The 12,094-nt window shown below is 43.1% G+C and overlaps 1 protein-coding gene across 2 annotated transcripts in view; it reads right to left on the reverse strand.

The window, feature by feature from the left end:
- Positions 1-12,094, reverse strand: part of RBM45 (RNA binding motif protein 45) — a 687,506-nt gene that overhangs the window by 432,361 nt on the left and 243,051 nt on the right. For both annotated transcript variants that reach the window (XM_044075431.1, XM_044075430.1), the window contains exon 4: positions 8,315-8,443. In XM_044075431.1, coding sequence (XP_043931366.1) covers positions 8,315-8,443 — 129 coding nt within the window. The remainder of the gene's footprint in view (positions 1-8,314; positions 8,444-12,094) is intronic.

Consider the following 12,094-nt stretch of genomic DNA (forward strand, 5'->3'; position numbering starts at 1 on the left):
GGTAATGACAAACCTTTATCTTTATATACATGAGAGATGCAGTCAGTCAGTCATCTAGTTAGAGATACCTCTGAAACACCTTAATCCATTTGAATTTTAATTTTAGAAAAGGAGACAAACAGCTGACTTGACTTCCTGAAAGCTTTGGTGAATACAAACGCAACTATGTATGTCCAAAAAATGAAGCATATTCCCAGAATTTTCAAATAAAAGAAAAGAACACTGGCAAATTAATGCTTTGATTAAGACAGGTCTCCATAGTCACTTTAAGCAGAAAGAAGGGATTAATGTGTAATGATACCCTATCCTTGTGAAAGACAAAGGGCAGAGGTTTGCAGACAGAGCTTGGAGTTCTGACACTCTTCAAGCTGAAAAAATAGTCACTATAAACAGCATCCTCCTTGTCACCTCAGCAGCTAGTTCAAAAGGGGGCAGAGGTGAGGCTTGGAGTAAAACAGTCATAACTCAAGGTGGAAAAGCATCCTTAAAGAGGGGAGGGGTCTAAGAAGGAATGTACCCCTCAGAAAAGCTTTGCATCATTTAAGGGAAGCCAAGGTGGCATGATTCTGTCCCACATGAAAATCTGAAATGGTAGTCAACTGAACTTTAATAGTAGATTAACTAACCCCTTCACGAAATATGGATACTAAGAAATACAATATTGCTGGAATAGGAGCTGAAAAATGATCTAGATTCCTCTGTGAGGCTCTACTGCAGAATTTTTTCCACTTACTCTCTCAAACTTCCCTGGTGGATGGTCGCTGCGAGGAAGTGAGAATATGAATCACTTCGGAAGAAAGCCTTGACTGACTACCCATAACTGGAAGTGGAAAAACCATGTGGTCAGCTTGAAGGCTTGAATGTCCGGATAAGGCATTCCTGACAGATGTGACAGAAGGTCCGGATTGGCATAAAGTCCAGACTGGAATGCAGTATCCAGGCTGGGTGTACCAAATGGAGGCCAAAAATGGGGAAAGCACACCTGATGAAGTCAAAGAGGGGCAATGAGGATCACTTCCTCTGCAAGGCTTTCTGCAAAACTTTTGGAATGACTGGTGCAGAAGGGAAGGTGTACAGAAGTCCAGAGGGCCAATCATGTGTTAGACTATCCCCTGGTTACTCCCTCTCTGGGGTGATCAAAGCAAAGAACGTGCTGCATTGGATGTTGAAGGCAGAGGCAAAGAGGTTGCAGCACAGCTGACCCCACTGATGCAACGTCTGATTTGCTACTGATGAGTTGAGGGACCATTCATTAGGCAGCAGATCAGATCTGCTCAGTCTGTCTGATAGTATGTTGGACTTCCTAGGTTTGTGCATTTGCTATCAGAAATGCTCTTATTGCTTTTTGGCATAAAGGGTAGGATTGTGTTCCCCCTGTTTGTTCACGTACTAGACTATAGACATGTCTGTCTGGATCAAGATCATCCCTAGAGCAAGAATGATCCTGAGAGGCCTGCAAAGCTAGGAGGACTGCCCTCATCTCTATGACACTGATTTGAAGATTGGCCTCAGATGGGGACCACATGCAGTGGACCATTCTTCCCATCTAATGCCACCCACTCTACTTGACAAACATCTCTCATCACTGTGTTTTTTGGGAGTCTATATTAGATCGAATGTTTTAAATATCAAATGCTCTAAACAGCGAAAATGCAGGAACTCGAAATTGTTATTGTGGGGGTTTGTGCCCCCTGTACCCCCCAATAAATATAGATTCCAACTCCGAGATACCACTACAGTGAGGAAAGGGCAAATATTACGATCTTCACTGTACTGCGATCTCGAAAAAAGCACTCAGAGGTCTTGCATTTTCGCTCTGTAGAGTGTTCGATATTTAGAACTTTCAATGTTCTAATATAGACCCATTTTTTAGAGGGGGGGACGGGCATCTCAAAGACACCTTCGGAGATTAAATCCACCACCCTATTACAGTCCTGCAAATGTTGCTTAAATTAATTCAAAAACCTCATGGGTTGATATCTTAAAGACCACTGAACTGCCAGTGTCCATTGAAGAACCCTTATATACATCTTGCCAAAGGAATTAAGATGATGAAAAATCCTGATCCAAATAGTTGAGAGAATCAGCCTAAAGCAGCTCTACTGGCTGAAAATGTAGAGTGGATAAACCAGTTGCTGCCAATCTCGCTACATGAATGGTTGCATCCGGGTGGGCCCCTATAAACTCCAATGTCTGCAATGGAGAATACTGTGCCTTGGTCTTGTGATACCCAAATTAGAGCACAGCTGGAGTAGGTAATTCCTGGCCCAGGTTAGTAGAGGCCTGGTAGACACAGTAAGGAAACAGCCATTCAAGTATGGGAACACTTGGAAACCCTGCAGTCACAGATGAGCTGCAACTAGTGCCATTCATCAGGTGAACAGCCAGGGGACCATGGTGAGGCCAAACGGCGGGACTCTGAATTGAAACAGATGGTCTCCTAGATGGCACTGAAGATATTTTCTGGAGCACCTGTCCACTTTGATGTGATACCATGCATGCTGAAGATCTTTTGAACAAATCCAATTGTCCTTCCTCAGCAAAGGGAGGGCACACTGCAATGTGACCATCCGGAACTTCATCACAGGATCATAGGAAGTTACTAGGCTATTGGCCTAGCCAAGAAATTAGCCCATGTTCCAACATGTCAGCACCTTATGCCATTGTCCAGCAGGGACACAGGTGGAATCCAGGACACAGGTGGAATCCCAGGGGAGTAATTTTTGCTCCCCATCCAGTTATCTAGGTTGCGCTTAAAAAGGATTAATGAAGTACACTGCTTGACATGGAGAGGGAGTCTATTCCACAAAAGGGAGAGTCTCTGGGACACAAATATGTCCCGCCAGCAAGTCCTATCGATGTCAGACCAGGCTGAGGTCACTCATGCGGGTTACTCGAGTGGTGCTTGACTTGCAGATATGCAGCAGTCCCATCAAGTTGGGGTTCTGAGACTGCTTTGTATGCCATACAGAGGTCACCTCCGAGGAGTCTGTAGGAGACTGAGTAGAGGGACAGGGCCTTTAGCCTATCTGTGGAGGGTAGACGTTTGAGGCCCTAGATTCTCCTGGTGAGAAACCTCCGTGGTCTCTCCAGCTGTTGTATGTTCTTTGTGAAGTACATTCTGAAAGGGGCATTGTACTCAATGGGTCATATAAGGGAAGAAAGCAGGGATGTTATGACCACCTTGTCCCTGGATGAGATATCCTTACTAATGAGGTGGGCCATGTAGAAAGCTTTCCGTATGAGGCAATATGGTGGTCAAAAGTCAGTTTGTTATCAACCTGGGTGCCCAAGTCCCTCACAACTGATTGTGTGCTTAGGACATTATCATTATTAATGTGATAATTTGTGGGGACGTCACTCTCCCCAAAGGGGATTATGATGCCTTTTTTGGCACAGTTTGAGGCCATGTTTCTGGTACAAGTTGTTTGTTTGGGTGAGGCCCTCCTGGAGGATGTCCACATCACTAGTTGAATTAATGACAGTACCCAGCTTGCCGTCATCTGCAAACTTGGTCAGCCACAGCCCACTGTTATGTGTTTGACATACTGTTTTAAGTGACCATGGTCCAAAACTGGCTTGACATCCCTGCTCTTTTATGGCACCAAAAAAGAATCTGGAGTAAATTCTGAATCTTTGTTGGTTTGCTGGGACCGCCTTGATGACTCATTTGTCTAGCAGCTTTTTTATTTCTATGGCTGCCTCTTCTCTTTGAGACGATAAAGTCAAAGTGACCTTTATTGTCATTCAGATTGCATGGCAGTGCAACTGGATGAAAGTGCGTTACTTCAAACTCAATGTGCATACAACATATACTGATAATATAAATACAATAATAACACCTATACTAATACTAATCAAACAATAACAGTAAGACATTTATGCAGTGCACTAACAGGTACAATGACATGCACCAAGACTATTCCAGTTACAGGTCTTCGTCAGTACTCTAAATATTGCTCAGACAATATACTGCATAGATCAGAATCAGATTTCAAATTGCATGGAATGCTAACTTGGCATATTGCACATAATGTTAACTTGGCATCGTTAATACTGCACATAAGGTATAAGATTGTACTTTCATACAGTTAATGCACAGGTCTTTGAATTACTTCACTGTTGTAACTCCAGACCGCGATGACCAGCATGGTGTATGCTATTAATGGAGTTCAGGAGTCTGATGACTTGTGGAAAAAAGCTTCTATTAAATCTGGTGGTTTTGCCACATAAGCTACGGTGTCTCCTGCCTGAAGACAAACACGAGAACAGACCATGGGCAGGGTGAGTACAGTCTAACTATTTTCATGGCTCTTCTGAGGCACCAAGCAGAGTACAAGTCCAGGACAGATGGGAATGTGGACCTGATAATTCTCTCCACCACCTTCTGAAGAGATTTGCGATTTGAAACCAGGCAGTTACCATACCACATCAAGAGATTACTAGTCAGGATGCTTTCAATGGTACCCCTGTAGAAGGTTGTGAGAAATGAAGGCAGTAGTTTTATTTTCCTCAACCTTCTTAGAAAGTGTAGATGCTGCTGCGCCTTCTTGACAATGTAATTAGTATTTACTGACCAAGACAAGTCTTCAGCGATATGCACCCCAGGAACTTTCTGCTCTTCACCCTCTCCACTGTTTCTCCTTTGATTGTGAGTGGAGACTGAGCCTTGCGTCTCTTCCTGAAGTCTACTATTATCTCCTTTGTTTTATTCACATTGATTTGTATGGTGTGACAACAACTATCTATCTCTCAGTTGGTTCACCTCCTCTCTGTAGTCTTTTTCATAACCATTGCTGATGAGACCCACCACTGTAGCATTATCCGCAAACTTACTAATGTGGTTTGTGTTGTACCTAGCGATGCAGTCATGTGTCAGCATGGTGAACAGCAGAGTACTCAGGACACATCCTTGAGATACTCCAGTGTTCAGTGTGATGCTCATCGAGGTGTTGAAACACTGGGAAGTTTCTTGTTCGATAGGGGTGCACAAAGAAAGGGAATGTGGTAGCATCTGGTAATATCTGTACCCAGACATCTGTGGTGATGGAGGTCCATGCTTTTGGGTGCAGAGATAAACACTCCTCCCTTATTGTCTCCTCAGTGCAGAAGATGGGCAACTATTCAGGAACACTGAAAAGGCCTCTCCAAGAATGTGCCCCTGAAGCCTTGTTTTTTGCAAACCTCCTCTGCCACACTGGTGATGTCCGCCATTAGCATTCTTTCCCCTACCTCATGGAGGGGATTCTATCTGGGGAAGTGCCTTGAGAAAAAATCCTCGGAACTGCAGTTTCTTACCCCCTTTCTGGTTTCTACAAAAGATCCTCTGTGGGGTAGAAAATTGTATGCCTACAGCAGAAGCAGTTTTCCCATCCTGTTCACTTCTGGAAAGTAGGTCTTTGGGTCCGAACAGAGTAAACCTGTCAAACGGGGAATTTATAAAGGATGTCTTAAAAGGCTCTACAAAAACCACATTGCACAATTATATCCAGGCATGTCTTCTTATGTTGTGCCAGAACCCGCTGCTCATGAAATGCCTTCCATAGCACTGGAGAATAAACACATGGATTTGATTTTGACAGGGACTGTACGGTGGCCAGTTACGAGTCCACTGACTTCTTGTCCTTTGCAGAATCTCTGAGAGAGATTTGGAAGTCTGCTTAATCAAATCCCTCTGAAACCTAGTCGTGTGTGTCAAGTAATTCAGCGACCTTAGAGAGAAGGTAGCTGAAGCATAAATTTGCTTTCCAAATCTATCCAAAGGGCTAGATTCTCTGTTAGGGGGGATAACAGATGTTCTCTCCTCATCAACCTCTTTCTTAGTGGTTGTCACTACTACCATGGCGTCCACTGCAGGGCCCTTACTCCAGTGCCAAGAGATCCTTAGGAGTTACAAGGTACGAGTCAGGTTTTTAGGAATCGGTTCCATAATATCTGGCTCCTTCAATGCTCACTGAGAAATGAGATCCACCATTTCATCTGCTGGAAGAACCACAGAGGGAAAACCTCAGATGGTACCAAAAGCCTCAGAGAACATCAATTCCTCCTGGAAAGGGGCTTTGGAACACAAACCTCCTTTCTGTCTCAAAAATTTGAGGATCTCCCTGAATGAGACTCCCTCAAGTAGTGATCTGGGGACCCCTCGCCTTCACTGAAATCAGAGTCTTCCATGAGTGAATGGAGTCAACGTGTCACCTCTTACACGTGTTTCCAGGGGACCTCAACAGGAGGATCTTCCAGAGAAGTCTTGGAAGACTGTAGGGTATCTAGAGTAGGTACAGCCTTGAGGCTAATAGGAATCAACTATCCAGATGACAGATTGGGAAGCCACAGGATTCAGGGCTATTTGCTGTAGGGTGGTAGGATGCGAGAGGGGGACATAAGTCTGTTCAGCAACAACAGACAGACTTCTCTCGACCATCTTGTAGGTAGAAACCAAGGGAGAACCTAGGACCACCATGGTAGGTGCTGAAACAACCACACCAAAAAGACAGATGGGACCTCCATGATCTTGTTCTTGGATGGAAGCTGCAGCCAATCTATCTAATGCAGGGGGTCTGAGAGGAAGAGATGGCTCTGACAACTTCAGAGCCGAATGAACCCCTACCTCCAGATTCAGTACCAAAGCTTCAGCTCAGGGATCCTTCCTGATTCAAAATGGTCAGGACTAGTGAAATCAAAGGATAAGCTGAAGTCGAGGATGGCCTAATTCCTGGATGCAACGCAGGTGATTCTGGGTGACACCTCTGATCCTGAATCTCTGCAACTGAGTGCTGGATCAGGGTAGGAGCATTCATAGGTGAGGGGTAGGTACAAAGCTAACAGATCCAATGACAGCCACAGCTGGGAGCACACACAGCTGAATTTATATTTTGAGGAACTTCCTCATCATTCTATCTACATCAGTCATTGTCAAGCTCCTGGTAGAGCTGAATGATCTCGAGGAGGAAGAAGAAGGTAGTGGCCAGGACAACCTCTGAGCAGGCCAGTCTTGAAGAAAGGGAGGACGAAGTCTAGGAGACACAGGTCCTGGTGAAAAGCTCGGCTCTGGTAAAGGTGAAATTTTTGATCTCCTTGATGATGGATTTGAAGAGGTAGTGGGATCCAATGATTTTTGGTGTTTTGGCGGCCGGAGCCGAAGGAGAGCAGTCAGGGATTGCTTACTCATTTCCTTGCCCTCTTCCTTGGTGTTATCACTCCTCTCCCCTTTATGCTTACTTGACATTTTTTTTTTTGCCATAAGGGGAGGCTCCAGAAACAGATTTTGAAGATTCTCCCACACATGCAAAGAGAAGACCATTTCAAACTAATTTGTTCTGGCTCTCAATAACAGCTCAGTGCCAAAAAGCTGTAAAAAATTCAGTAGTCCTCACCCAAGTGTGCAGCTCTTAAGCAGAAGACGCTCTTTCCACTTGTGCCTTTTCATAGGTTGGTACTAGGCTATCGGCCCTAGGGCCTATACAAGCCTACCCATAATTCCCTGGCTATTTCTTCCCACACTATTTATTTTGTAGCTACATACCACAATTTTTAAAGTCTGAAGGCTGATCTGCCATGACACAGTCAAGATTTTAGAAAACAACAAGGAAGCAAAAAGACTACCAACAAGAATATCTAAAAAGGTCACCCGAAGAGAAAAAAACAATTTTCATTAAAATATAAACTACTAAGAATGGTATTACAAATACGATTCCAATGGAAAGAAAAAGGGCATCAGTGACACAAGATAAGTTTGTTGATTTTGTTTGTTTTAGGTAAGGGAAAGTATAAAATATATCAGAATACAATAGAATATAGACAAGGAGAATCTCCCAATATAGAAACAAAAAGTAACTTAGATGAGGTAAGCCTGAACCAGTGAATCATATCTCATCTCAATGAGCTGCAAACAAGATCTGAGCCAATATTAATGCTAGGAGGGGATTATAAGAAAGGGGAGGAGCCTGCCCTATGGATCCAAAAGTCTGAAGTCGCCAAAGTCAGATCAGAGGTTGGATCCAAATTCCCATCCATTGAGGAATGGATGGAAAAGACATCAGATCAAACAAACATTCAAAGTAACAGAGAAATATTTAGTGAAAAAAAAAGTTAACAGATCACCCTTCTGACTGGACAAAAATAATGTCAGACAGGTATGAAAACCAAAGTAGATATTTGCACTGCTACATAAATATACATATACAAATACTGAGATTATGTACTGATGCCCCACCCCAACTACTCTGGCTGTGACCACTAAGTTCTTGTCTGTGAATATTTGTTGTAACAAACCATATAAAAAAACACAAACAAGAAAGCAATTTTAATGACTTACCAAATGGAAACACATTAGAATTCATTGGAGGCTCAAGTGTCACTGGCTCTGGTCTAGAATTACTCACATAGTCATTCTCTGAAGTGGTAGAATACCTGTTTTTGGGTTCAGCCAAGATTGCTTTATAGCCTAAAGTAAAAACAAACATTAAAAAACAAAAAAGTTAAAATGGGCAAAGTAGTGCCATACGAAAACTCACCGCAAAGGGAGAAACACAGATAGCAGCATTTCTGTTGCAAGATTAAAATATATGGTTAGAAGTTCTGCTATAGGCAGATGTCTTTATGCAGAACTTTATAGCATTCACCCATTCCCTAACCCATTCCCTACTGAGATTATGAAGGCATACCTTCAAGGAGGTTGCACACCAGCATAGAAATAAAGGAGAGCAACTTGCAAGCTTTCTTCCATTCCTTTTTTGGTGCCCAGGATAAATTAAGGCAACAGAGAAACTACACCAATAAGTGATCCTGTGCTTCTTAAAGTGCATGTCTGTGCAAATATACACCCTCATATATGTACATATACAGTTGTATACACACACACACACACACACACACATGTAAGACAACAAAAGTGCATATGATAGAGTACATACAATTATATCAAATGATGGAACAGCACTGCCAACTGACAAGTCAAATAATTTGTCACAGCTTTTGAGGAAAATGTCTATGTTGTCAACATCATTAAACAATTACATACATAAGGAATTAAATATTGAGGAAAATGTCTATGTTGTCAACATCATTAAACAATTGCATACATAAGGAATTAAATATCAATAAAGTACAGTTGTGTAAGGAAACTTTCTACAACAAATGTTTGAATGGTCAATACTAGAGCAGCCTAAGTGATAAGGGTTTGTGACATGGAAAACGGTCTTAGTTACTGCTCTGACCTCTGCAAGAGTATCCAAATTGCAAGCTCTTATGGTGGGTCAAACCATATATTATTTTCCGCAAAGATAGGGTTTCTTTAGGCTTAAATGAAGGATTATTTCTTCAAGTGTTATCTAAGCTATTTATCTCCCAGTCTTCCCAGAATCTAAAAATGAGGGAGGAAGAATATTCCATAACTTGGATGTCCACAGCTAGCTCATGTACTATCTTGGCAGAACAAAATATTTTAAGAACTTCTGATCAGTTGATTTCTTGTGAAGGTTAAGAAAAAGGACAACCTGTGTCAAACCAAGATGATTTCAAAATGGCCATCTTTTTCATTACATCTACCACAACACAACTATTCCAGAAATAGTCGAGGTTTATTCTACTATGGCTTTGGCTTCATCTGTGGCTTTATAGAAAGGGCTGAATTCTAGAAGTATTGTAGAAGCAGCAGCATGGTTCTCTGTGCATACTTTTACAAAGCGCTATAAACTAGATTCTTTCTACAGGTCTTGCTGGGACCATTCTCCAAGGGGCTTTCAGACCCTTATCCTTCTTCCTCCTAACCTATCTAAGCTATGATTACTTGTATAAAAAGTACAGTTTTGTACCTACCATAAATGTAGATGTTTGAGTGTAAACACTGCTGCAGTCATTACACTAGGGTTATCCTGCCATCAGGCGGTTCCCCAGTCGGCCTGAGTTCCAAAGTCTTGGTCCGGCATCGGTTGCTGTCGCCTCCTCCCTGACGTCAGTGCGACAGGGGTATACAAGATGCAGCCGACGCCATTTTCTTCAGTTTTTCTTGCCCCAGATGTCAGGTGCCCCCAAATAGGTAGGCAATTCAAATTGCTAGTAAAGTATACAAAAGAAAAGCAAACAACAACTTTGTTACCAGCAAATACTCCCCACAGGTAGAAAAGGGTAGAAGACCTAGGTACGTACCAGAAAGTAAGAGGGGAAGGAGGGAGGGTAACCTGGACTGCAGCAGTGTTTACACTCGAACATCTACATTTATGGTAGGTACAAAACTGTACTATGTTCATCGTGTTACACTGCTGCAGTCTTTGGGTGGAATCCCAAAGCTGAGGTAGGGTGGCTGGTTCTATAAGGCATTAGGGGTGGCTATAAGGCCCTGCAGCACAGCAGTGGCGAAGCCAGCTCTGGATTTGGAGTATAAAGGCAAATGGTAATGCTTGGTGAAGGTATGCACAGAACTCCATGTTGCTGCTTCCAAAATATCCTTGGTAGGTACTCCTCTGACGTAGGCAGTTGAAGTGGCTGTTGCCCTGGTGGAGTGAGATCTAATGCTGCTAGGTACAGGTTTCCCATGGTGTGTATAGCAGAAACATATACAATGTCCTATCCATTTGGAAATAGTCTGTTTTGAAATGGCTTTTCCCTGTGCTCCTGCAGCATATGCTACCAATAATTGCTCAGACTTTCTGAAAGCTTTGGTTTTGTCCAAGTAGAAGCGTAACTGTCTGTGAATGTCCAAAGAATGTACTAGTCTCTCCCCTTTGTTCTGTGGTTTTGGATAAAAAGTTGGCAAGTGAATAGTTTGGTTTAGAGCCACACTTGATACCACCTTTGGCATAAACGTAGGGTTAGTTGTTAAAAGACACCCTGTCCTGGTGGAAAATGAGGAAAGGTTCCACTGCCATTAGTGCCTGTAATTCTGAAACTCTTCGTGCTGACGTTAATGCCAGTAGCAGAGCAGTTTTCCAAGAGATATATTTTAATTCTGCTGTGTTAGCTGGCTCAAATGGAGGTAAAGTCATTTTTTCCAAAACAAAATTGAGGTCCCAAGTTGGAGTAGGTGCTCTACGGGGCGCTCTTAAGTTTTTAGCCCTTCTGAGGTACTGTTTGAGCAAAGGATTAGAGAAAATTAGTGGATCCGTGTTGTAATGAGCAGAAATGGCAGAGGCGTGGATCTTGATGGATGAGAAGGAGAGGCCCTTGTCCAGCATCTCAGGTAAACATTGAAGTATCTAAGGAATGTTTGGGACAAGAGGGTCAAGGCTGTGCGCCTGGTTCCAGGCACAGAATCTCTTCCATTTATCCGAATAGGCTTTCCTGGTGCTAGGCCTTCTGGCCTCCAGAATGACATCCATAACAGCTTTGGAGAGAGGCACTGCTTGCTTGACTTAAGGAATTTTCCATGCAGCTAGGTTTAAGGTCTTTAGCTGACTGTGAAGTATCTTGATTGTTGTGCTGTGTCAGCAAATGTGGGATTTGAGGCAAAATCCAAGGTGGTTCTTGTGCTAAGTTCTTTAAGATTGGGTACCAGTGCTGGCGTGGCCAGTCTGGTGCAATCAGGATCATCATTGGCTCTTCTTGCCCGGCTTTTATGAGTACCTTTGGAAGGAGAGGTAAAGGTGGGAAAGCGTATACTTGCAGGTTATTCCAGCTGAATGAGGGGGCATCCACTTTCCATACTTGTGGATGGTAACTCCTTGTGCAGAATTTCTGTAGCTGGCAGTTCATTGTGGATGCAAACAGATCTATGTCCGGGCTCCACCATTTTTGTGTTATCATTCTGAATATTTGTGGATTCAATTCCCATTCGTGGGGATCCATGATGTTTCTGCTTAGGTCGTCTGCCAGTGTGTTTTTCTCTCCTGGCAGGAATTGTGCTTGCAGATGAACCTGGTAGTCTACAGCTGTGTTCCACAAGGTCATGGCTTGTCTGCACAGGGGGTAGGAGTGTGTGCCCCCTTGCTTGTTTATGTACCACACAACTGTGGTGTTGTCTGTCTTTAGTAGTAGTTGTCCTGGATGCAGCAGGTCCTTGAAAGCTATAAGTGCATTTTTAACAGCTAGCATCTCTTTTTGATTGAAGTGAAGATGCCTTTGCTCTGCGGGCCACTCGCCCTGAATACATTTTCCTGCC

Source organism: Protopterus annectens, chromosome 6.part1 (assembly GCF_019279795.1).
Source record: "Protopterus annectens isolate FY-2018-M chromosome 6.part1, PAN1.0, whole genome shotgun sequence".
NCBI lineage: Eukaryota > Metazoa > Chordata > Ceratodontiformes > Protopteridae > Protopterus > Protopterus annectens.